General features: G+C 38.0%; 1 protein-coding gene across 1 annotated transcript; it reads left to right on the top strand.

Annotated features, from left to right (window-relative positions):
- Positions 1 to 26,462, top strand: LOC306883117 (uncharacterized protein; the record flags this gene model as incomplete). Its single annotated transcript, XM_079438218.1, has 15 exons — positions 1 to 104; positions 2,579 to 2,739; positions 5,783 to 5,885; positions 6,040 to 6,085; positions 7,028 to 7,132; positions 7,344 to 7,439; positions 7,957 to 8,082; positions 10,218 to 10,337; positions 10,742 to 10,878; positions 10,962 to 11,088; positions 12,071 to 12,163; positions 12,582 to 12,764; positions 12,931 to 13,075; positions 15,882 to 16,892; positions 21,811 to 26,462. The coding sequence occupies 15 exons, from the start codon at positions 1 to 3 to the stop codon at positions 24,270 to 24,272; spliced, it is 5,019 nt and encodes a 1,672-aa protein (XP_079294344.1). The 3' UTR covers positions 24,273 to 26,462.
- Between the last annotated feature and the right edge of the window lie 444 nt (positions 26,463 to 26,906).

Raw genomic sequence — 26,906 nt, 5'->3', positions numbered from 1 at the left:
ATGGAGGAGCGAGAGAGAAGCAGAAGTCGATCTCCACGCAGGGTTCGTCGGGTGGAGCAGGTGGTGGGGAAATGGCTGCGCCGTTCTCGAGACTCTCTCAGCAGGTGGACTAACCTCGCACACACAAACACACACACGCTCATATAATATTATAATCAGAGCAGAAATGCATTTCTTGAAGGATAGAAAAGCCTATAAAAGTGAAAACGCCCTGCACATTTGGAGCTCCAGAACATCACAGGCAGTTCTAATGATGTTTAGATGTAGCCACAGAAGATGGTTGACTTAGGCTTTGTCCCAATTGGTACTCTCAGCCTTTGTAGTCATCTTTTGATGTAGTGTAAACTTTGATGATGCAATGTGACGTACTGTGAACAACACACAGAGCAACCACCAAACCAGTCAGTCCGAACCATGACGGATCTCCCATGTGTTTAACAGACTGTGTGGGTTTTCTCCAAACCCATATAGATATAGGGAAAGAACACTAATCAGATCATAGTACTATTTTCCATTAATTAGGGTTGCAGGTTTTATGGTTCCTGTATAAGATATTGGCCTTGGTTTCCAGATGGGCCCTATTATAAATTCCAGCTCTGTTAAGCTCGCAGAATTCAGCATTTGTTGAGAGTGGTGTAGTTAGAGATGTTGTTTGTGGGCTCTTTTTCTTCAGAAAATGCTAAAATATACTTCACTTAATTAATATCTATATCTACATAAATGTTTAGATGGCAAATAATTCCTTATGAGACCTGCTTTCGAGATTTTCTCGTATTTTCATCTGCTGTGGGCTTGTAGTTCATTTGTCTTTCACCCGCTGGTATAAACACAGTTGTCTCCTGCCATGCAACCACACGTTCATCAGGCAATTATCATCGCCATGTGTTTCAGAGTCTGTCAGCATACAGTGACGTCATTTCATGTGGTTTTCCACTGATTTGAATGTGATATTTTTGGAGAAAGTCCTCAGTAGTTTAATTAGTACTGTAGTTATTTATTTTAGGATTTTCTGTTCCCGAAAATACTAGTTATCACATTGGAGTAAAACTTACTTTCTTTGCTCAAACAACCCCCCCATAAAAGGTCATTTTTGTACTTTTTGTGATTTTTTTTAAAATATATATGTTTCCCCCCTATTGTTTATTTTCAATTAGCACAGGTTTTATATTTATATACTTATATATTATATTTTATATACTGACTGATCATAGGCCAGCCTCACTGATCTGAGCTTATGCACCTCAGTTTTGGAGTGAGCATTGACAAAATGATTGATTTTTCACTCTAAAACTGAGGTGCATGAGCTAAGATCATGAGGCCTACTAGAAATCAGTTCCAAAAAGAAATGCAAAACCTAACTGAAAGAAACAAGTTGACAAAAAGATTGAATCCAAGATTGGTAGATAATATAGCATAATGAGAAAAAAAAAAAATGTCTGTCATTTTTGACCAGGCACACCAAATTAGGTAAAGGATTTTTAGCACAATGCAAGAGTTAAAAAATGCAAAATATAAATATTTAAAAATGTACACTACTGTTCAAAAGTTTGGGGTCAGTAAGATTTTAATACTTTTATTCAGCAAGGATGCATTAAATTGATCAAAAGTAACAGTAAAGACAATAATGTTACAAAAGATTTCTGTTTTCAAATAAAAGCTGATATTTTGAACTTTCAAATGTATATAAAAAAGTATATATCATGGTTTACACAAAAATGTTAAATAGCACAACTGTTCAACATTGATAATAATAATAAATGTTTCTTGAGCAGCAAGTCAGCATATTAGAATGATTTCTGAAGGATCACGTGACACTGAAAACTGGAGTACTGATGCTGAAAATTCAGCTTCTCATCACAGAAGTCAATTATATTTTACAATATAGTTAAATAGAAAACAACTATTTTAAATTGTAGTAATATTCCACAATATTGCTGATTTTACAGGGTTTTTTTTGTTTGTTTAAAAAAAAATACCCCTAGTGAAATAAATATACTTAAATGTATTTGAAATACATTTATTTCATGCTAAGTATACTACAAATACATCTTCCTATTTATGTACTTAATAAAATGCTCTGCAATTGTACTAAAGTGAAACTATTACAAGTATACTTTAGGTACACTTTAAATATTTTGCATTTAAAGATCGATATTATTCAAAGATCATACAATCCTCATCATAAGTGACGTTAAAACACATTTTAGGCTTATTAATAAGAAATGTGCATTGTGCACAAGTAATACTCCAAATAAAGTTTCATTAAAACTTTTATAGCAGTAAATCTCAAGTTATCTGTAAGTAAATATTTTAATAGATTTGAACTATACTTAGTATGAAATAAATGTATTTTAAAAATATAATTTTTTTTACTAGGGAAATGTAGCCTTGGTTAGCAATTTTGTCCTCAAACCATTGAACAGTAATGTATATATGTATATATAAGTTATTAAAAAATTGCATGGCAGTAGTACTGTACAGTAATAGATCAAGCAGTACCCTAGTATTTTATTTTGAATATATAAATCGTTTGTTTTTATCTGTCTGTCTGATTCTGTGCTCGCTCTGTCTCTCAAAGGGAGCGTATTTTAGGAGGCAGGAGGTCACACTCTGGGGATTCGGGCCAGCAGAACTTCCCTGTCAAGGTGACAGTGGAGGTGTTCAAAGATGCTGTTCTGGACTCCCATGGATTCACTCTCTCATCACAGCACCCCCTGCTGGTCAGGGACGTCACTCCAGGTACACACACACACACACACACACACACACCACATGGAGTTTGGCTTATGGGATGCGCTGGAGCAGGTTGTTTTTAAACACAGATTATGATCTAAGCGAAGCCGGGTTTGGATACTGTCCTGGCGGTGTGTGAGAAAATGTGCCCAGAGGAAAGAAACAACACAAAAGAGATCCTGTTAAGATCTCTTATATTTCTCAGAGACACCAACAAGATTAAATGGAGACTTCTAAGAAGCACTGTCCTGCTTCTCAGATGTTTATCCTGAGAAAAGGATCCTGATTTATAAGCTTTTCCTCTGGATGTTTGTGTCTAGAAATCTCTGCATCAGATTGAATTTTCACCCTCTGTGCTGCTTTGACAGAGATGGTGAAACTGTGAGAAAGGACATGACACTTGAGCTGGCATGTGTGTGAGGTGGCCACCTGCTCCTCTGTCACTTATTTAATTCATTACGATGCAGGTGCACAAGCTCCTTCACACATAATATCTGTCTCTCACACAAACACACACTGACACAAGCTAATTATATTTATTGTCATTTTGAACCAGCAGTTACTGACACACAATCTCTCACACATCTAGTAAGAACACATACAAACCTAACTAGATAGCATTCAAGTCACATTACTGATGTTTCAAAGGTCCTTTTTCAGCCAGAATCTAACGCAGCATGTGTTGCATATATCTTTGATAGAAATCAATCCCAAAAATATCAGAAATTCCTCATCCTCTCATTTAAAAAGTATCTTATTCTCTCTATTTGAATATATTTTATTTTATATGTGTGTGTGTAATTTATTCCTGAGTCAAAGCTGAATTTTCAGCAACATTACTATAAATTGCTTAATCCATATTGTATCATCCTTGCTGAATATAGATATTAATTTAAAGAAATTGTACTGACCAAAAAACTACATAAATACCTTTATTCTTGTGTAAAATATTAAAGAACAAATACAGAGCACCACTTAACAAAAGCTATAATAAAATGTCATATTTAGCGGAAATAAATGTAGTTTTTTTTTTTTTTTACCTTTAACTGAAGCGACTACTGTTTTGGTTTGTTTTGAATAAGACGTCACAATAATCAAGTTGAAAAAATCGAAACTTTCATAAAATTCCAGTTTATAACGTGATTCCAAGTTCAAGACAAAGACCTGAACTGTTTTAGTAGCAAATAATTACCATAATATCAGCAACCATATTCACTATTATATTACGATATAGAATTTTTAGCTTAGCAACACGCTAACATCAAACTCTGTCTGAATCAATTGTGAGTTGATGCTGTCATTCATTGAATCAATGGCATCCCAGTTTGTTTTACTAATTGTTTACTGTCTTCACATTAGGAAATAACATAATAAAGAATAAAAACGATTTCACAAGAACATAGGAATGCAAGATTGCGTGAGATTGCACGTCAACAACGTTGCCTTAGTTACAGAGACTCAGCTGACATCTTTTTTAATGTCTTCTAGCATGAATGCCCATGAATCACAAGCAATAAATCCCTGAATGGATGTTTGGATGTTTCCCGCCTTTGCAGAGCATTCCATATCTAAATCAGCCACTTCAGGTTTTATTTTAGTCGCCTTGGAAGACAGCTGTGTATACAGAGCAGACGGCACGGCAGATCTTGCAACAAAGCTATTGTGTGTGCATTCTTACACACACACACACACACACACAGTCATTCTGCAGTGCTGCCTTCTCTCTTTTTGCAGCAGAAACAGCTGATAAAAGCCCAGAGGGAGAACCTCACAGCCCCGCAGCACATAATTATGTGAAAGGAGAAGGAGAGAGAGAGATCTGCCAGGCATTGGTGGTTGGTTCTGGCAGGGCAAAGAGCCATCAGGGACCAAGGGGATGTTGTTGGGGCAGAAGGGCAAATTGTGTGTGTGTGTATAGTTTGGCTCGAAGACAAATGAGTGTAAATGGCAGAACAGAGCACTGCAGAGACAAACAGACTCAGAATCAGACACTCCATCCACAGAAGCACGTGACATGAATAATGAATTAACAATGCAACTTTCACAATCGCATGGCTGTAACTATAACTTTTACTCACAGTTAGGGTTGGTGATTTGAACAAACCCATAACACTTTCATTGATAATAACTGAAATGTTTCTTGAGCAGCAAATCAGCGTATTATAATGATTTCTGAAGGATCATGTGACACTAAAGACTGGAGTGATGCTGCTGAAAATTCAGCTTTAAAATATATTCAAAAAGAAAAGTTATTTTAAATTGTAGTATTTCACAACATTACTGTTTTTACAGTTTTTTTGATCAAATAAATGCAGCCTGGCAAGCATAAGAATGTTTCAAAAACATTTTTAAAAATCTGATCCACCCATACTTTTAAACAGTAGTGTAGACTGATCTTGAAATTACGAACATTAATGACAATTCAGTTTATGAGTTTTCATCTCATAGTTGAATCACTATGACTTTTACTTACAGTTTAGCCCCGTTCACGCCAAGAACGATAACAATATAGATATAGTTCTAAAAATCATTCTCAAGATTAAAGAATAGCAGAGTCCACACTACAACTATAACGATAAAGGCACAGAGAAACGATTTCATTGGAATCACTTTCAGAATGATTTTTCCAGCTGATGAATGATAAAAATATTGACAGCCAATCATAATCAATCCTGCTGTCACAAGCTTGAGAATTTAAAGCAGCAGACGAGTGTGCGCATAGAATAAACAGATGATATCGTTTGCTGGTATGGACGCTAATATCGTATCGTTGTCTTTATAATTATCGTTCTTGGTGTGAATGGGTCTTTAAGGTTAGTGATTTAAACAAACCCCTAAAACCAAGTATTAAGCTGTGGCACATAACTTAAATTGTGTGGCTTTTTTGATGAGAGGTGTGTTCTTCATTTTATCAGTGATCAGACTCTTTGCCTGTAAGAATATAAAGCAGACATTGACTTACATTCAGGGTACTGTTCAGCATGCATGAAACTAGAGTTGTATTTTAATAGTTGCATATGTGTGTGTGTGTGTGTGTGTTTATTTGTAGGAGGCCCAGCAGACGGTCAGCTTTTTCCTGGAGATCAGATCCTAAAACTGAACAATAAAGCCATAGAAGATCTTTCGCCGGAAAATGCGGAGCAGATGATTAGGTGACTGATCAGATTAACACAGCTAAAATAACTTTGCCGAGTTGATATTGCATGTTTCTTGCCCCACTTGTAAATATGATAATGTCATGACCTCATGATTTGGTAACGATGTCTCCTTCTTTTTTTTTTTTCATGTTTTGTGCTCCGCCCTCAGGGATTGCCAGGATTCTGTAACCATGACGATCCTCAGAAATATGGCGGTGTGTAATGAAGAGTCTTCTTACAATTTGTTGTTGGGTCAGATAGTGGTAGGGTTGGGAGTCAAGAACCAGTTCTTATTGAAATCTATTTATATATATATATATATGTGTATGTTGAAATCGAGGGGGGGGGGGGTTGTTCTGTTAATGGTTCTGGATTTTCTACTGGTGATTTTCTTTCACCAGTACAAGTCAATTTGAGTCAAATTTATTTATAGAGCAATTTATATAAATATTGTTTCAAAGCAGCTTCATAGTGATAAACAGAAAAACATCTTTAATTGTGAAACGTCTAAAAGGGATAGTTCAACCAAAAATGAAAATTCTCACATTAATTACTCACCCTCATGTCGTTCCAAACGCATAAGACTTTCGTTCATCTTAAGAACACAAATTAAAATATTTTTGATGAAATCCGAGAGCTTTCTGATCCTGCATAGACAGCACTGAAACTTTGTTTTTTTTCTGTGTCAGTCTTGCTGGCTCCTGCATCAGCACCATCACATGCTTGCGTCCTGGTACTCTTGTGAATGTGCATCGAAGACTGACATGGAAGAGTAGAAAATGTTTACTACAGTTGTTATTTTTGTTTTCTTTGCACACAAAAAGTATTCTCGTAGCTTCGTAAAATTACGGTTGAACCACTGATGTCACATGGACTATTTTAACGATGTCCTTGCTATGATTCTGGGTCTTGAATGTGGTAGTTGGGTTGCTGTCAATGCAGGGTCAGAAATAAAAAATATCTTTATTTGTGTTCCGAAGATGAACAAAGGTCTTACGGGTTTGAAACGACATGTGGGTGAGTAATTAATGACAGAATTTAAATTTTTGTGTGAACTATCCCTTTAAATTTCAGCCATAAGGCAACCCTACAGAAGATCAGAGTATCATTGTCCAGCTCAGAATTTAAAGAATTGTTTGTTTATTTTTTACCTTCAGAATCCTAAGTCTTCATTCATAACAGCAGAGAAGAGAGCTCATCTGAGAAGAAACCCCGTTAAAGTGCGCTTTGCAGAAGAGGTGGTCGTCAACGGACACACTCAGGTAAAGCCACACACATACTCTTACACCAACCCTAGTCAGGATTACACATGCGCCAAAAAGGTGTGATGCAGCCTGGTTAATAGTTTTGTACTAACCAACCGTGACTACGAGCAGCATTGCATGACAATACATTTGTTGTTAGTATATTTGTTTTCTTCAAAACATGATGACATGCTTTTTTTCTAATCCATGTTTCATTGATTGTTTCCAGGGAAACTCTCTTCTCTTCCTGCCCAATGTTTTGAAGGTGTACCTGGAGAACGGCCAGACCAAAGCCTTCAAATTTCACAAGACCACCACTGTCAAGGTTTTAGATTGCTGTTTTACTTTTCTGTACTCTATAGCAACTTTATCTTTAACTTCAGTACTGTGGGGTCCAGCGATACGGCAGGAAATCCATCAGTTATTGCTTGATCTGAAATGTATTTGTGTGAAAATATGACAATATCTATCCTCCAAGAGTCAAGGGCCTAAAAAAAAAGTTTCAAGACCCCTTTTTTCTTTATTTTGTAAGACATCTACGTTTGTTAAAATCCAGAATGACTTTGTGTGGGTGTATACTCTTCAAAATAAAGCTTCCTTATTAGTATCTGTGATTTAACACCCATGAAACCTTTCCATTCCACAAAAAGTTCTTTACAGTGGAAATGTTTACAATTAAAATGTTCTTAACTAAGAAAAATTGGATAGTTTAAGAACTGTTCACTGAAAGGTTCTCTTGTGAACCTAAAATCTGCTCTTCTATGGCATTGCTGCTCAAACCCTATTTTGAAAGCTTTATTTTTGAGAGTGTAGCAGGCTATTAAAGTTGTCTCTGTGTGCAGGATATCGTGTTGACTCTAAAAGACAAGCTGTCTATTCGATGTATTGAGCATTTCGCACTGGTGCTGGAACAGCAATATAACATCACCAAACTACTGCTGCTGCATGAGGAGGAACTCGTACAAAAGGTAACACACACACACTAGCTAACTAAAAGTAGCAATGCTATTAACTTCAATATATAGTTGTTCAAGTTACAACAGTAGTTCGGCTACATTCAGAATAATGCTAAGCGTTAAGAAACTTTTCTGTCTGATTCATATTTGTGTACTGGTTAATGTCGACAGTTCATTTCAGTCAGCCAGATTCTTCCCATCATCCTTCAGTTTTGACTTATTGAAATCTATTTTTAATTGCTACTATTAATCACATCTAATATAAATGAGGTGTCTTTTAAAAATTGTATTTTGTGTAAATGTTTGTGTTTTGAAACTGTATTTCTCATTGTGCTGTGATTTTGTAAATAAATAATATGCTCTGATAATTGTATAATTAAAATAAATGACTGTTTTAAACAGCTTGAATGTAATTATCTTATATTTTGTCCGTAACTTAAAGGGTCTTGACTAGGGGTGTGCGATATGACGATTTTTGATCGTGGACGATAAAAATGTCTCCACGATCTGCTTTTTAAGAAATATGGTAGTATCGCGCTACCGCGCACATTGTCAAATACAGTTCTGGCGCCGCCGTCTCTATATACTGTACAACACGACATACAGCAGTAGAGTTACTCTGACAGGACACTGCACTTATTCGCGATCGCAAAAGTACATTATTTGCACACAAGCCTTGCTGGTTAATAGTTTAATTCGCGCGCTGGTCTGACGTGCGCTTGTTCTGAGCGCATACACCTGAAGCACGCGCACTAAAACGCCTGTCTAACAGCGCCTGATTACTCAACTAAGTTATATTTTGCGCTAATACTGTCAAAACGCACAAGGTTTACATACAGACTGAGTTGGTTATCTCTAAAATGAAAGTAAATAGTTAAGAGAGAAACGGATGCGTGCCTGTACTGTATATTAGATGCGTGCAGCTCTTAAAGGGACAGGACACTAAACGTGCTGTCGACTGTCATTAAAGGGGTAGTTCACCCTAAAATTTAATTTCTGTCATTATTTACTCAGTGGAAAACCAAACAGTTGCTGGTCCACATTGACTTTGATAGTAGGAAAGAAAAATCCTATGGAAGTCACTGAGGACCAGCAACTGTTTGGTTTTCCACCTTCTTCAAAATGGCATTTATAAATGTTCAGCACAAGAAAGAAACTCATTCCGGTTTAAAACAGCTTTTGAGTAAATGATGGCATAAAAATACAACATTATGACAGAATTGACAGACAGATGACAGAATATTAATTTGTGGGGGAACTATTCATTTAACATTAACAAAACAACAAAACGCAAAAGAGAAAAATCACTCACTACTCTTGACTGAAAAACTTTAATACAGTTGCTTTAGGAATCAGTCTATCTAGTGTTTTATTTTTATATTTGTTCATTCAATTTCATTGAATGCTCTGCTAAATACACCTATTGTACCTGGAAATAAAGCACTGTTTGCTTTATTTGTATATTATGTGTATTTGTAATGTGTATCTTTGTTCTTATTTTTTAAAAAGAAAGATAAAATAATGACAGATTTTTTATCTTCGCCCACTTTGGCCTAAATATCTGCCATGCATCTTTGTCTTTCTAGTTTGGCTGTAATGCTCAGACAACTTGTAAAACCAAAATAGTAAAACTAACAAAGAATCGTGATAAAAATCGTGAATCGTGATATTTCTATAAAAAATCGTGATATGATATTTTTCCCATATCGCCCACCCCTAGTCTTGACTACTGTATTTTTCTGGAATATAAGTCAAATTTTTAAATCATCTGAATATACTGCAATTTATATTCCAAGCGGCTTACATAATGTGCAAAACGCATTTGAGTGAGGAGAAATAAAATCCATGTTCATAGTGTGTCTAATGTTTGAAAACATTTAATTTAATATACCAGTATTTTACAATATTTCTGAATGTAATAACAAAATGTGACACAATGCAACTTATCTTTTTTTTTTTTTCTAAACAATGCAATATTCACATAGTCAGGTGTGACTTATTTTCTGGAAAATATGGTAGTTCAATTGTGAGTAGCTTGCAACTAGTCAAGTTCTAACACATACATAAAGATTATGACGAATTTTCTAACATATGTAAAACCATATAGAACTATTAATTTTGTTAAATATATCGTACTGCTCTTTCAGGTGGTACAGAAGAAGGATTCCCATGACTACAGGTGTCTGTTCAGAGTCTGCTTCATTCCCAGAGACCCAATGGATCTTCAGCAGGATGATCCCGTGGCCTTTGAGTACCTCTTTCAGCAGGTACCACAATTTGATTATGAACCACTAAAAATAAAGTGGTGTAGTAATAAAGCAATGCTTTAGACTGCAGTGTTATTTAGTATCAGCAAGTAAGGTACTATAACAGTTTATCAGTATTATGAATATTTATTTTTTATATTGCATTTTCATGTTAATTTTAGTTGTAGCAGTTTTGTTTTTGTCATTTTTGTTACTATTTTTTTTTTTTTACAATTTATAAATGATTTCAGTTTTAGTTATTTTAGTACATCAAGTAATGTCAAGAAATGCTGCCTTGGCAACTAACTGAAATTAAATATTTATTTAATGTCAGTTAATGTTTATTTCATTTAAAGTAAGGAAAATGTTTGATGTGGTTTTAGTTTTAGTTAACTGACGTAACCCTGGTGTGTATATGTGTGTAGAGTGTGGCAGATGTGTTACAGGAGCGCTACGCTGTAGAGATGAAATGTAACACAGCGCTGAGACTAGCCGCTTTGCTCATGCACGAGAAACTGGCAAGCTGTGGACAGACGACGAGAGCATCTGTTAAGAGCGTTGTGTAAGAGCGCACACATACATGCAAAAATACTCATGCTACATTAGAAAACAGGCATTTAATGCATGTGTGTGTCTGTGTGTCAGCAAGGAGTTTGGTTTAGAGAGCTTCATCTCTCCCACTCTGCTGAGGAACATGAGAGAGAAAGACCTACGGAAAGCTCTCAACTACCACATGAAGAAGATCCAGTCGCTGCTAGAACCACGTCAGAAGGTGTGTATCTTTTACATTTTTACAATACATTACAAACAAAATAATGTAATATTTTAAATATTTTTTGCATTTACATTTTTATATTTAAAATGAGTTTATAGATGATCCTTTTGACAATCTAAACATGGTAGATTAACATACACTGCCTACTATTCTTTTAAAAAATGCATGTGAAATAGTATGCAGTGTAAATGTTTGTTGGTTACTGGAAGTATTTTTCCATCCCGTTTTCCCATGGGGATTTTTTTTAAGTCTTTGTTAAAGTGATTTAAGCCATAAACCAAACCAACCAGCTATGAGGTGAATCACAACATTACAAACTTTGATTTGAAACAAAAAGTACTCAGACAATCAGCCAAATATCAAACATACGTAGCCGATTAAAGAGCTACAATCCCATGAATCCCACTGCAAGTGACGTAATCAAATTAAAAACAATGGTGAAGTATAAAACTACATTTAAAGTTGTTGATAGTATCTATAGAAACAATTTAGCAAAATATGGTGTATTCTGTAGTTTTCTGATAACGTAGGGAGACTCAGTTACTTCAGTTGTGGTGCATCTTGCAGAACCTTTTTTTGCTCATCCCCACAACTTCAGAGCTCACAACAGATCTGTCTATAAAGGTTTATAAATTATCACTGAAAATCAGTTTTCCTATGGCGAAAATGATTGGATTTTTTACTTGAGGAGCCCAATTGTTGCACTCTATTACTGCTGGTTCATCTGTCACACTGTAAATGTGGGATGCGGTATTCCATGCATTGTGCTCTGATGATATCCTGCACATTTGACCAAATGTAGTTGAGAACTTGGTTTTCTATACCAAACATTAATTTGCATACTGTGCACATTACACATATTATGCACTGCAGCAGTTGTAAGACCCCTTTTCTGTGCCCTGTCCTTGTTTTTATTACTTCAATCATAATGAAAATCTATTTGTTTATCTTTTCCATTTCCCTCTCTCTCACTTTTCAGGTGATTTCTGTGTCTCAGGCCCGGTTGGCTTATCTGACCCAGATGGCGGAGCTGATTTCATACAGCGGGAGAAGCTACAACGCCACCATGCTGGTGAGAGAGTTGTGTCCATCTGCCATGTTCATCACAAATAACAAATAATATCTGCAGGGCACTGATATGTTCCGTTTATTTTCCTCTCTTGTCTGGCGGCAACCATTTGTTTTTTTTAGATACTGTTATGCTGGATAAAATCTTGACAAGCATCCTCCTGTTTCTAAGGATATGAATTTAAGCATGTTATATAAGATGGCTGTTCTAGGAAGCGAGAGATTTGGATAAAATAGTAGCTTCTCTTGCAATGACATAAAAATAAACCTTGAAATGACGTAAAGCCTGAGACCAATTCATTATAAAGAACTGACTCATAAGATTCACATGGGACCATTTTAAATATCCTGTTTATATCCTTTATATGTTGATGTATTTCCTTGGTAAGACCGAGTCAGACTGGAGGACATGCGTGTTACAGTTGCAGGACAGGGAGTCATTGGTGAGTTTGCTGGTGGGAGCGAGATACGGGATCAGCCAAATACTAAACCACCAGCTCAACATGATCTCCACCATCATAGACTTCCACTACATTACCCGAATAGAGGTGCTCTCAGAGTCCGACAGAGTCAGCATGCTCAAGATTTACCTGCAGGACATCCAGGTGTGTACACGTCTACCAACAGATTAAAATAAACTGTTAAAATGCTGAAACTCTACCTTCGGGACATCCAGGTGTGGATAAACAGCCAGGCAAGGAAATATGTTTTTCCTCTCTCTTCTTCTCTTTCTCTCTCCATCTGACCATCTCTTTATCCTGTAACTTCCAGCCAATAGCCCTGTTAATGGAATCAGTAGCAGCTAAAGATCTGGCCTGCCTCCTGGCTGGATACTGCAAACTGCTCGTTGACGCCAATATCAATGTGTTTCGCTGGGGACCCAGACCTAAAATGCGACGCATTCCGGCAGAAGAAGGTAGGAGATTAGGGAAGATTGTGTCATTAAATACGTGGCATAACATTTAACTTTTTCTCCTAACACCCTGCCCACACCACAAGTGATTGATGTTGCTCTGTGTAGGGAGAAGTGTTATTATTGTTAACTAAATAGGGCAGTCGTGGCCTAATGGATAGAGAGTTGGACTTGTAACCTGAAGGTCGTGGGTCCGAGTCTCAGGTCCGGCAGGGATTGTAGGTGGGGGAGTGAATAACCAACACTCTCTCCACCCTCAAAATCAAGACTGAGGTGAGACCCTTGAGCAAGGCACCGAGGCCCCAACTGCTCCCCGGGCGCCGCAGCATGGCTGCCCACTGCTCCGGGTGTATGTTCACTACTGTGTGTAAACTTGGATGGGTTAAATGCAGAGCACAAATTCCGAGTCACCATACTTGGCCACACACCACTTCCCTTTCCCCCTTTTTCCCCTTTAAATCTGTTAAAAAATATATTTTTGTTATATTAAATACAACTGAAATAAAATAAACCATAAATTAGGGATGCACAATATTGGATTTTTGCTTATATCGAATATGCCGATATTTTTTTGCTGATATCGAATATGCCGATATCGAATATGCCACAATTACATTGTGGCCGATAGCCGATGCCGATATATTTTCTTTTGATTGGAAACAACACCAAGTCTCAGCATCAGGACCCGGGGGAGGCTGCCTCTACGTCACACGCTAGTGACTGTTGACTCTCTCGCACCCAGGATGCTCATTCTGTACTTGCATTCTCAGATTAAATGTGGTGATCCAAAACAGTGAATCTATCACCTTTCAGGCAAAAGTTAGCATCAAGAATGACCACACTGCTTACATGATCTTATCACTAGCACACCCTCAGCACATGTGAGTTACTTATCGGCAAGACATATTGTTAAAATTTTTCATATTGAGTAGATGCCGATACATTTTAAGCCACTATAATTAAGCCAATTCCGATAATATTGTGCATCCCTACATATAAATATTAGATGAAAAATTTAAACTGAAAACATTTTCAGAAATGTTGCCTTGGCAACAAACTGAAATGGAATTTTAAAATTGTTGAAAGCTTAAAATAGCTAATTCAAAATAATAAATACTACTACATATATATTTCTAAAATAACACTGATCGGATGACTAGGTAGCCCACAATTTGCTACCCAGCACAATGCCGAAAAAATAAAAACCAAGAGACAAAATTTTGCACATTGCATGTTGTGGCTGCAACAACATGAAAAAGTACTATGGTGGTACCATTGTACAGTGATGGTGCCAGACTATGGTACTTTGAAATATACTGAAATTTATGTACCCTGGTGTATACATGGTACTTCCAAGAATACCACGGTACTACTATGGGACATATACACTCACCTAAAGGATTATTAGGAACACCATACTAATACTGTGTTTGACCCCCTTTCGCCTTCAGAACTGCCTTAATTCTACGTGGCATTGATTCAACAAGGTGCTGAAAGCATTCTTTAGAAATGTTGGCCCATATTGATAGGATAGCATCTTGCAGTTGATGGAGATTTGTGGGATGCACATCCAGGGCACGAAGCTCCCGTTCCACCACATCCCAAAGATGCTCTATTGGGTTGAGATCTGGTGACTGTGGGGGCCATTTTAGTAAAGTGAACTCATTGTCATGTTCAAGAAACCAATTTGAAATGATTCGAGCTTTGTGACATGGTGCATTATCCTGCTGGAAGTAGCCATCAGAGGATGGGTACATGGTGGTCATAAAGGGATGGACATGGTCAGAAACAATGTTCAGGTAGGCCGTGGCATTTAAACGATGCCCAATTGGCACTAAGGGGCCTAAAGTGTGCCAAGAAAACATCCCCCACACCATTACACCACCACCACCAGCCTGCACAGTGGTAACAAGGCATGATGGATCCATGTTCTCATTCTGTTTACGCCAAATTCTGACTCTACCATCTGAATGTCTCAACAGAAATCGAGACTCATCAGACCAGGCAACATTTTTCCAGTCTTCAACCGTCCAATTTTGGTGCGCTCGTGCAAATTGTAGCCTCTTTTTCCTATTTGTAGTGGAGATGAGTGGTACCCTGTGGGGTCTTCTGCTGTTGTAGCCCATCCGCCTCAAGGTTGTGCGTATTGTGGCTTCACAAATGCTTTGCTGCATACCTCGGTTGTAACGAGTGGTTATTTCAGTCAAAGTTGCTCTTCTATCAGCTTGAATCAGTCGGCCCATTCTCCTCTGACCTCTAGCATCAACAAGGCATTTTCGCTCACAGGACTGCCGCATACTGGATGTTTTTCCCTTTTCACACCATTCTTTGTAAACCCTAGAAATGGTTGTGCGTGAAAATCCCAGTAACTGAGCAGATTGTGAAATACTCAGACCGGCCCGTCTGGCACCAACAACCATGCCACGCTCAAAATTGCTTAAATCACCTTTCTTTCCCATTCTGACATTCAGTTTGGAGTTCAGGAGATTGTCTTGACCAGGACCACACCCCTAAATGCATTGAAGCAACTGCCATGTGATTGGTTGATTAGATAATTGCATTAATGAGAAATTGAACAGGTGTTCCTAATAATCCTTTAGGTGAGTGTACATTGGGATCACACTGGGTTACAATGTATATGGAATGTATGTTGTGTTATTTAAGATTTACAAATTTTATGAAACGCCTTTTAGTAATATTTCAGTTATAACATCAAACAGTTGTATTTGTAAATGCATTAACTTACTTATGAAAAAATCAATTGTTCATTATATTATACTAAATGCTACATAAATGATGTTTTGTGTAGGGTATGTTTCTCGGTGTGGGAGCGATTCAGAAGACAGTTCGGAGGATGACTACGCCATGGAGGGACTGTTGGACACTCAGCTGTCAGAGGACACTATGTCTACTCATACAAATGATGGCACGGAGGATGGAGAGGAAGCCGAGGGGAAAAGTGAAGCAGAGGCAGAGAAGGTCAGAGTAATTGTAACGCATCCCTTTTTAGAAGACGGAGGAGATGAGGCGAGCAAGAGAGAGTCTGTTGGAGATGAGGATTACGCCATGACAATGGATTCCCTTTTGGAGACAGGTTGGTACACGGACCCTCGAGTCAACAGCAGCTTCTCCAGTTTGTCCAGTAACTCGCTAAATGCACTGGAGGAGAGTATTAAGGCAGCCATTGGTGGGCTTGGTCATATGGATATGTCTCTGGAAGAGAAACACAGTTCTGGTGCCTCGAGTCTGGATGTCCATCACCCTTACCTCCTGGAGGTGCCAGAGCGTTTGGATGAGAGAGGCAGTGCAAACAAACTCAGACGAACTTCAGACCTGACCTACGATAATCACTCGGGTCTGTGCTTCTCTGAGCTCTCCCAAATGTCTGACAGCTTGCCAAGCCCGCCTGCGGCCAGCGACGATGCTTTGAGTGAGGATGATGAGGATGATGGAGACAGTGAAAAAGATGGTCGCATTTACGCCATGTCAGCGGAATTTGAGGCTGTGTTAGCCTCTTGTACCCCTAACAGCATAAATGCTAAATTAGCAGGAGTGAACTTTCAGGCACTCTTCACCAGGATTCACAACCATCCAGCATGTAGACAAGAGGGAAAAAGCTTCCCACAGAAAAAGATAAATGAAGCTAAACAACAGGGGCCATCTTCAAAATTAATAGCACAATCTGTGCTGATGAGACCTGTGCCCTCAAATGTCCCTGAAAAATCAAAGTACTCCAGAGACAGTTGTTCAGAATCAGAGGATGAATTTTTTGATGCCCAAGATCGATTTACCCCTCCCATCACAGAGCAAGGCCTCACAGGTAAGTGAACCATCTATTTTTACCACAAAGCATTCCGTAGAAGAATGTTCCAGGTTCAATACAAGTTAAGCTCTATCAACAACATTTATAGCATAAAGTCCATTACCAGATCAACTTTTTTTCGACCGGTCGCCCCAAAAACTTACTAAAATCACTATTACAGTGAAGCACTTGAAATAAAGCAAACATGGCTGTGCACTTTGAGGTAAAAGCAGAAATGTAAAGTTTATTTATTTTATTTTTTTGTAAAAGTACTTCTTTAAAACGTGTTTTATTTCATCTGTAACATATTTTTTCACTTGTTTTACATAAAATCATATTTCTTGTATCTTTGTGCATGTCAGAGTAGCAGGGTTTACTGCCTTTAGGTAGTCATGACCAGTGTTGGGGGAAACGCATTACAAGTAATGCGAGTTACGTAATCAGATTACTTTTTTTTTAAGTAACTAGTAAAGTTAAGTAACGCATTACTTTTTAATTTACAAGAAAATATCGGAGTTACTTTTTCAAAAAAGTAACGCCAGTTACTTTGTTTTCCCATTTATTGACTGACAAGTCTCCTGTCCCCATGTTGAGAAAAATCAGAAGTACAGAGACGTTGTGTGAGCTGTGAACATGATGTTACTGTAGTTCTAGACTAAATGTCAACATGTATTAATTCATCTCACTCGCAAAAAACAGATTTAGTATTCCTCAAAATGAATTAAAACAGTGAAATGCAAACTCAGAATGACTCAAACCTGCAATAATTAAATATGTTAAATAACACAAATGTATCTAATCCCATTTTATTAACCAATGTCTTTGCTGTTGACCTTTGATCCAGTTCAACCATACTAATAAGCAAAAATGACTAGATAAACTAACAATTGTGCTTCATTGTTTTTTTTTATTGCTGAAGAGTGTTGAACCTTCTTCTCCTCGTTTATTCATTACACTTTTTGGTGTGAAAGGGCATTTACATTTGCTATAAATAGAACTTCTTATATTAAACACAACCAATCAAGCCCTGCTCATATTTAAAAAGTAACGCGATAGTAACGCAAAAGTAACGTAACACAAGTAATGTAATTAGTTACTTTTTTAGGGAGTAACGCAATATTGTAATGCATTACTTTTAAAAGTAACTTTCCCCAACACTGGTCATGACACAAGTTGGAAATATAGGATATAAATTTGCACAAGGTTAGTAAGCAATAAGTAAGAAGTTGCACTGGCGTGTTTACTTGCATTGTAAGTGCCTTACTGCGATTTTTGCTTTTGATTAATTTTTGGAGGAATTAGTGTTTGAAGGTAATAAGTGTTTGAAGGTAAACAACGTTGTTAAGGCTGATTTATATCAAAGACTATAGAAATACAAAGACATTGTATACTATACTTACTATACCTATACTTATGAATACTTATCTATCCATAGAGGAACTATGACGTCACTTTGTAGGTGGATCGGCTGTTAGCATGAAACTGGTTCCCTCGACAAAAAGCCAATAGGATTTTTTCATAGGCTTTTGGATTATCGCAAAAAATAAGCTGTATTCAATCATAGTTCATGAAACTTACAGGTTTTGTCCATCAAGATAATCTTCTCAAAATAATATAACTTTGACGAATTTTGAAGCCTAAATAAAAGCGCCAGAACTAAAAAGCTAAACTTAGGCTATAAATGAACTACAGCACCACAGTCGCTCGCCTTCAACGTCACCACCAGCACAATACGACAACTTTTCAAACTTATTTTTAACGTTCAGTGAAAAGGATTTGCACTGTATATGAATTTTAATCCATGCTACATGAACCTTTTCATATAAACTGGAATAAATACAAAACTAGAGCCAAACTAAAAATGAAATGAGACAATAATAAATAGTTTAGTGAATAAATGAAATAATCTTAACTAAAGGACATTTGAAAGCACATATTTCTGTCCATTTCGAAATAAGGTGCATTAAAAGTCAATAAATCCTTGATTAATATTAATATTTTAATTAAAAACGTGTCTCCACGTACTATTCAATAAAATTCTAGTGCATTTAATCTATTAAATAACAGCAGAGTGAGCTAATTTTTGGTCCTGTAGACCCATTTAGCAACTTGTTAGCAACCGTCTTTTTTAAGAAACATAACAGTTTTAAAAAAATCACGAATGGGGTGTAACTGGTGTGTTTTATGTCGTAGAATAAAACATGAAAGTATCTTGAGCCTGTGTGAACCATGGACCTAATTTAAGGGATTTAACCAAAATCTCATTCAAAAACCCCATTGACTCTGGGACGATGGAACCGGAAGTGCTAAAATGCTAACTCACTTCCGGGTTTTTGTGACATCATACTTCCACCACTCTTTATGGCGGGATAGTTCCGCCTTCGAAATGAAAGAGCCAGTAGTTGATTGGTAAAGTCTTTGTGTCACTGCAGCGGCCGATAGAAGCTCCGGTTCCCATAGAAACCTGAAGCTGACCAGTCGATGCGCATGCACAGTCATAAGCGCGTTGGAGCTACGCATGCGCATTGGCTGGTCTAGCCTGAAAAATTAGCTTTTAAATGCTATTTGAGCATTAGAAACAACATTCATGGGGCAGTTCATTTCAGATTTTGTTGCTGATTTGAAATATGTAATTTAATCCATTTAATAGGCCATTTTTGAGATTTCAGGATTCCCCCATTAATTTAGATAGGACTTGGTCTTGTTTGAGCTGCTCGGAGGCGTTGCAAATATGAACGGATGTCAACAGACTTTCATTGAAAGGGACAATTGCTGCGTCCCAATTCGCCTACTTATACTATGCCCTAAAAGTATGTACTCTTTTTGTGAAGAAAAAGTACATACTTTTGAGTATGTAGCAGAAGAGTAGTCAAGCTTTGGGACATACTACTTCGTCATATCTGCATCTTTAACGGACGTTCCGTTGCTTAGTTACGTCCTGTAACTGTTTAAACTGCACTGTCAATCATCTTGTCACAGTTAACATCATCCACATTTCGTTTAATTTGATTTCCTACCGTATTGGAGAGAAATGAAGAGGCACCTTGATCTACCAGTCGCGGGGCATCTCATGAGAACTCTGCTCATGTGTTTGAATAATGATGATGCATTTAAAAATTTATGACCAAACGTATCATTATAAAAGTTCACAATGTTGCTGCAGATGAAATATAATGCAAATAACATTAAATAAATATTTTTTCATCAGGTTAGATATTGATTATTTATCACTCAAACCCCTTTCTCTACCTGTACGTCAGCTGCGCATATCCGCCATATTTGTAGTTTTTTAACACTTTTTATGCGTGTTTGTAGTAGGGCTGTGCAATTAATTGCATGCGATTCTCGTTTGTAGTTTGTATATCAGAAGCGTTGCAGGTGCGTGATGCGACAATGTGTGAATCCTCATGGTCTGTGGTTTACGCTGCTATTCACGCATATAAAGCTAAAGCTCTGTATAAAACAAAACAAATAATAAAAAAAGACATTCTAATCTTACTGGTTAACGATCAACTAATGAGCTTCGTTTGACAGTCAGGAAAATAACCTAAATGAACGAAATGCTGCCATTCTACAATTCTCCACGAGATTTATATGCTGCGCGCAAGTTCACGTAACTCAAAAACTTGCGTACACGAGCTGAGACCAGACGTGAGATTTGATCGTAGCCACCGCTCACGTCCATATTGATAAATTCCAAGTTTTGCGTTGATAAGACCTTATGCCTAATTTTCTGACATACGTTCGTTATGTAAATTAGGCCATTTATGTGTGGTTCAACCCCATATTGAAAAGTTAGTTTTTTAAGGCACTTTGTGACTTTTCTTACTTCATACACAAAAAAGTGCAAAACATTGACAAAATTAGATTTTTTGATGATTTGTTATTTTATCATAGTGATTTTATCATTTATAAATATAGCAAAAAAGTAGAAATGACTAATAAGCCAATAAGTGCTCCACTGCTGCAATCTACTGGCTATAGTGGTAATTTGATTGGGTGTTTCTGATTATTATTTTACAGAAGTGTTTGTTTACCTCAAAGTATATTTTGGTCATCCCTTTAAAAATACTATTTAAATTGGATCATTTTTAGAGCTTTAAAGTGCTGGAAATAGTGTGAAAGCTTGAAAGTTATTGAAAAGTGCTTTAATTTCTCTTTCAAAAGATTACAGAACTCTGAAATGAATAATGCAATAACATTCGATGAGTTGGGTAACGCAGTGGTCGCGCCAGTGCGACCGCTCACAAAAACTAGTCGCACCGGCAGAAAAAATGGTTGCAAAATAATAATAATAATAATAAGGACACTTTACAATAAACAATAAAATGTGAATATTTGGTCGCAGTCTGGAGCCCTAAAGTTGTCTTGAGTTTGATGCAAAATAAACACAATCTTAAGATTATTTTAAATTATTAATTCATCAACTCATTCATCACACGAGAAATCTTTTACCGGCAAATGACGACTTCTCACCAGTGATTCCCGATGGTTTTAGAGGAAATTACTCCTTGTCGCCCCCTGTTGTTTCAAAGAATAGTCCAACGGCGAACGCAACAAGTATAAAAGCCTCGTCCATTTGGGAAGGTGCGTGCGCAGTCAGCGGAGGCACGGCGAAAAGGAGGCAGGCGAAAGTATAAATCCCTTTTTACATGCGTCGATACCGATAGCCTTGTGGGCAGCGCTTCGACATATGGCGCCGTTGTGCTTTGCGTGACCCGAATTCCTTTCCCAATCCTGTACCCCCTCTCTCTCTCCCACTTTGTTTCCTGTCAGGATATACTGTCCATTCTAATAAAAGACAAAAATGCCACCAAAAAAAACATTGTTACATGTAACATATTGAACCCGGAACATTCTTTTAAAATGTTAAATATCAAGGTTTTTGATTTTTCAACTTATGTACATGTCTCTCTTGCCTCTTACTTTTTTGCAGAGAAAAGCTCAGATTCTGAGAACAAACATCCTTCTTTTAATGACATAAAGGTTAGAGTGGACAAGAAAAAAGCTCCAGAATCCAGAGACAGCAAAGAGAAGGACAGCTCCACACCAGAGACCCTCAAAGAAAAACATTCTCTTGCTAAACATTTCACCCCTGCAATCCCGGAGACTAAAAACCATGAATTGGAGGTCCATCAGCCCTCACTGATTTTTCTCCCTAAACCTACACCTGTGGAACCTAAAATTTTCTCTGCTAACCACTCCATGGGACAGAAAGCCCAGCACTGCAATGGAGACATCCCTGGCCGAAATCCACACCTATCAACGCAGCTTCTAGAGATGGAACCAGACACCATGGAATTTAAACCAGTCACAGGGCCTGGTCCTCCATTGTCTTCCTCATTAATAACAGCTGTACGCCAAGCTACCTTTCCCCAACAAACCTTAGTAGACCCAGAGACTGTTCAAAATGGACTGAGACCACAAAATGGAATAACTGACCAGGTGTCAGACAGTCTAGATAAAGAGACTACTCCAAATCATGTGGATCTTGAGAGACTTGATAGTCCAGATATTAAGCCAAATCAGAAAGAGCCAACAAATGCCAAAGGAGCAACTGAAATTGGCAAAATAACAGCAGACAGCAAGAGTCCTCTACAACAACAGTCATCAGACTCTCTTGAAACCAGAAAATCAGAAAATAAAGTGCCCCAGATGAACACAAAGCCCCCAATACCTCCCAAGCCATCATTCATTGGTTTACAGCCATCCTCAAAGGCAGTTAATGCCCAGTCACAAAAGCCTGAGGAAAAGACAAAAGTTCCCCCCAATGGTCTTTCTCTACACCCCTGGTCTCAGAGAAATGGTACCAGTACCTCCCCACCCTATACACTGAGTAAGGGTGTTTCTCTAAGTCATGAGAACTTAAGAACTGAACTAAAGGCTGAAAGCTCTACAGTCAAACGTACAAGTGCTTCAACCACTCCTACCCCATCTCCATCTCCCTTACCTTCTCCTTCAGTTCAATCTGTAAATATTGTTCCTGAAGATCCAGCTCAAACTGGGACTAGCTTCCACAGCAGAACAGGCTCGTCTGGGCGTCTGTCTGCCACAGCCTTGCGGGGAAAAATTCAGGATATGCCCTGGTACCTCACCCGTTCCCAAGAGATCTTGGGGACAGTGGCACTCAGCAACACTATTTCATCGACAGGCAATATAGCAACCATTGCAACAGATGTGAATCATGATTCCAAGAAGGTATCTCCCAAGGCCACTTCAGTGCCATCTTTGATTGACTGGAAAGAGAAAGATGCTGAAGTAGTCATTGTGAAGCTCAAAGATGGACCTGAGGAAGTGACCCCAACTCCTGTGAAAGACACTAACGGGAAACCTACAATATCGTCAAGCCATCCTGACCTGAGGCAGAAATTGTCCACAGAAGCTACTGAGTTGCACAGGCATTTTGGGACCTGCAAGTCCGAACAGCCTCAGTCACACAAAGGTAACCCTTCAGAGATTCAACTTGATAATGCGTCCTCTCTATCCTCCACAAGTCCTTCCCATCGTGATGCATGTGGCTGCCATACAGTCTATGCCAACTGTTTCAGCGGAGATACAGAGGACAACTGCAGCTTTGATGATGATCTGACTGTTTACGAGTTCTCCCGTCGAAACCAGATCAGTAAACCACTACAACCCACCACGGTTCCCTCCCATGCAACCTTCTCTGGTCCCCCACCAAATGTTCTCTCCCTACTCAGAGATTCCCCTCGTCCCCTATCTTCATCCTCAGAACTAAGTCCACTCCTGGTCGCTCCCAGACCTCTGGAATCTCTGTCTCTAGACTGTGGACCAATGAATAATCCGCTCCGTTTTTTGCAAGGCCACCATTATGTTACCGGTCAGAAAGTTGCAGGGCTTAAAGACGGCTATGCCTGTTTGCAGCGAGATATTGATGAACTTCTTATGGTTTTGAAGAAAGGACCTTCTGCAGTATACCCTCCAACCCACAAGGGGGAATGCGAAAACGGCAATGTGAATGGGAATTCGCTTTCAGAGACAGAGAGATGCCTGGTTCAGGCAGAGGCACGGAGATTGGCATCAGGATGTCAAAGAGCCACACGGGTAGGATGGGCACCTGATGATGCTCTTCTGTCCCTCGGAAACAGCTTTGGAGCTCTAGTGCAACTTACCTCAACCTGCATGCGAGTTCCCTGTTCGGACTGCGGAGGCTGTCATGGGGATATTGATGCAGATGAGGCCTTGAGGAAGCTTGAGGAGATCGTGGACCTGTATAAGGAGTTTGTAGGTGCTGTAGAGACGACGAGAGAGGGCGAAGGTGTCAGGCTTTTAGCCAAGCAGTGTACTGTTCTCATTTCAACCGTCTTTTCGCTAACACAACTGTTTCGGACAAGGACACCAGACATAGACAATGGAAATGTACCTCTGAACTTTTAAATTTGACCTTCTGGCACCCTCTTAAGGGATTGTAGAGTGCGAGCATAGAATTGTACTTAAAGTAGCGATGCCTTTCTGGCATCTAAAAACTGATTGTGTGCTGGCACACAAGAAGAATAGCAAGTGCCGTGAACGTACACACACAGTTAGAAAACTAAACATGTCAGAACTGTTATGTGTTAACCTGTTTGTCTTGCCAAGTCTCCCTATAAACGTACTGGAATTATGCATTCAGACATAGCTATTTTCTAACGATTCTTTCATTCCTGATGTATGTACAGTCTGTAGTACGTATTTATTTTTTACAAACAGTATATGCGCACCGTGGTTTCTAACCTACTATACCTGCATTTTGTTTTTGTTTTTTTGGGTATATGTGAATCCCTACCTCTTGCTCTAATAACTGAGATAAACAGTGTTATGAAACTTCACTTGTTTTCATGTTTCGTTTAGTCATGCTGCTCTAACAGATTGAAGGAACAAAGCGAACGAACACTCCACTAACCCCTAACAATAGAGGCTGGGACAAACACAAAGAAGCCCAAATACTTATGCAGTAACGTTTCACCGGACTATCCAAAGGATTTTCATTTCATTTTGTCTTTGATACCTTTCCGGCTGTAGAATGAGAGTTGATGGCAATAGAAGTGCGGCAGTTTGGCATTTTGGACTTGTTTGGCTTTTGATGTTAGTTTTTATATTGGCATATCAGGTCAATAGTGTTAACCACAGAGATCGGTGTGGTCCAAAGACATAATAGCACAATTGGGGCGTGTTTACACAACGATGTGGCCATGTTACTGTAGCAACCTGTAAAACCGATCCCAATGATAGCCAAACCACACAATTTATCACTCGTCTGTCATTTTTGACTATGCAAGCATCACGATTTGTACCCAAATTTTTCCACGTATTATACTTTCTTACATTTTATACATATTAATACATACATAATTTTCAATTTGTTATGAATCACAAATATTTAGCTTTAGAGGACATCCCTGACAAACCTAGGCCTTATATTTTATCTTGGAAGATCGTTGTGAAGTTTGTTGGATTGCATTATGCGAATGCAGCGTATATATTTATTTTGCCAACTGTTTATTCAAACAAAAGGTTCAGTTGGAAATGTTTTTTCTTCTACTTTTGTAAGTGGTGAACTGCACCATATTTAGTATACATTAAATACTCAGTGTAAATCATCTTTGAGTAAGGCCAGAAATATACTCCATGCAAGTATGTGAATGCAAATGCTTCTAGCGACACCAGCTCAATTTCATTGCGTAATACATAACGCAATGCATGTTGCCTCCTTGAGAGTTTGCTTGGAACTGCACAATTGCAATGCATCGTTCAAGCCTTCAAATCTGCATTTCTGTACTTGCATAGAGTATTTCTGATCTAAGAATGCCAATTTTGGATTTGGCTGTCATATTAACAACAAAATATGATTGCGGAGATTATCAAAGTCTACACTTGAAATTTTGAGTAATTGAGTTCTGGTGATTCATTTGCCCTTTGTTGCTGATCTCAGACCAGTATTTTGCGGTATTACAGCCAAGGATGAATATTCTCACTGGCTGTTTCTAGATCAGGTTTCAAAAGGCAACTTGCACACAGAATACTTGAGGTACATGGATGGATTATGACATCAGCCTCGTTCAGTTCTAAGTAACTTGACTTTAGAGAAGTGCTTCCAGATGGCAAGAATATCACCCATATTGGACACATCCCTCCCAATAAACACACTGCCAGATTGTGGTTATCATCAAGTCAGAAAGCTAGTTTGCATTACGAGAAAAGTCATGAGAAGGAATGAGACAAATATCTGTTATTATTCAGTCTTTTCAAAGGAACAATTTTGATATCGGACTATCAGAGAGCAAACATATTTCTGTATTAAAATTTGAAGTCAAATGAAGGTTCTAAGAAGGATGAAGACTTAAAGGAACTGCTATTGCATTTGTAGCAACTATGAAGCAAAAAAAAAAAACTGCTTGTAAAGACCATATGTATTGAGACATTGTTGTATGCAGATGATTGTTTCAAAGTGCACAAAATAAAATCTTAAATGTGGCTTTACGTGAATATGAAGGCAAACATCTGAATAAAATTAGAACGGACAATCGAGAGCAAGTTTTGCATTCCCTCTACTGTGTTCATGATAATAAAGGTTTGATTTTGAATGACAAATGCTACAGGAACTAATTCATCTTTTGTGTTGTGTGGCGTTTTCATTTTCTTTTAGTCAAAATATAATTTCTTACATCTTTCTTTTGATTTTGGGTTGAAATATGACCTGGACATGTTCTTGACAGATTTTAGTGAGTGATTTTAGATATTTTTGGGCTTTAATCTCAAAAGATGTCATCTGTTATTTTACAATGTTTCGTCTTTTCTAACAGTCTAATTTCTAGTTTACCACATGAACTAAAGCACTAAATTGTCAGTCAGACTGTATTTGTTGTTGAGTTCGCAGGAGGAGATTACAGATTAGGCCTGGGATTAAACTCAAGGCTAAATCTTTCACAGTTCAAACTGAGGGAATGATGGGATTGTGCTGGAGCTGTTTACTGGCAGACACGCTCATTGTAATCTGTGGCTTTTCAACAGACTAAATTTGAATCTGTAGTA

This window comes from Barbus barbus (genome assembly GCF_936440315.1).
Source record: "Barbus barbus genome assembly, chromosome: 17".
Taxonomy (NCBI): domain Eukaryota; kingdom Metazoa; phylum Chordata; class Actinopteri; order Cypriniformes; family Cyprinidae; genus Barbus; species Barbus barbus.
The sequence above is the reverse complement of the archived record's forward strand: the minus strand, read 5'-3'. Positions and strand labels throughout refer to the sequence as shown.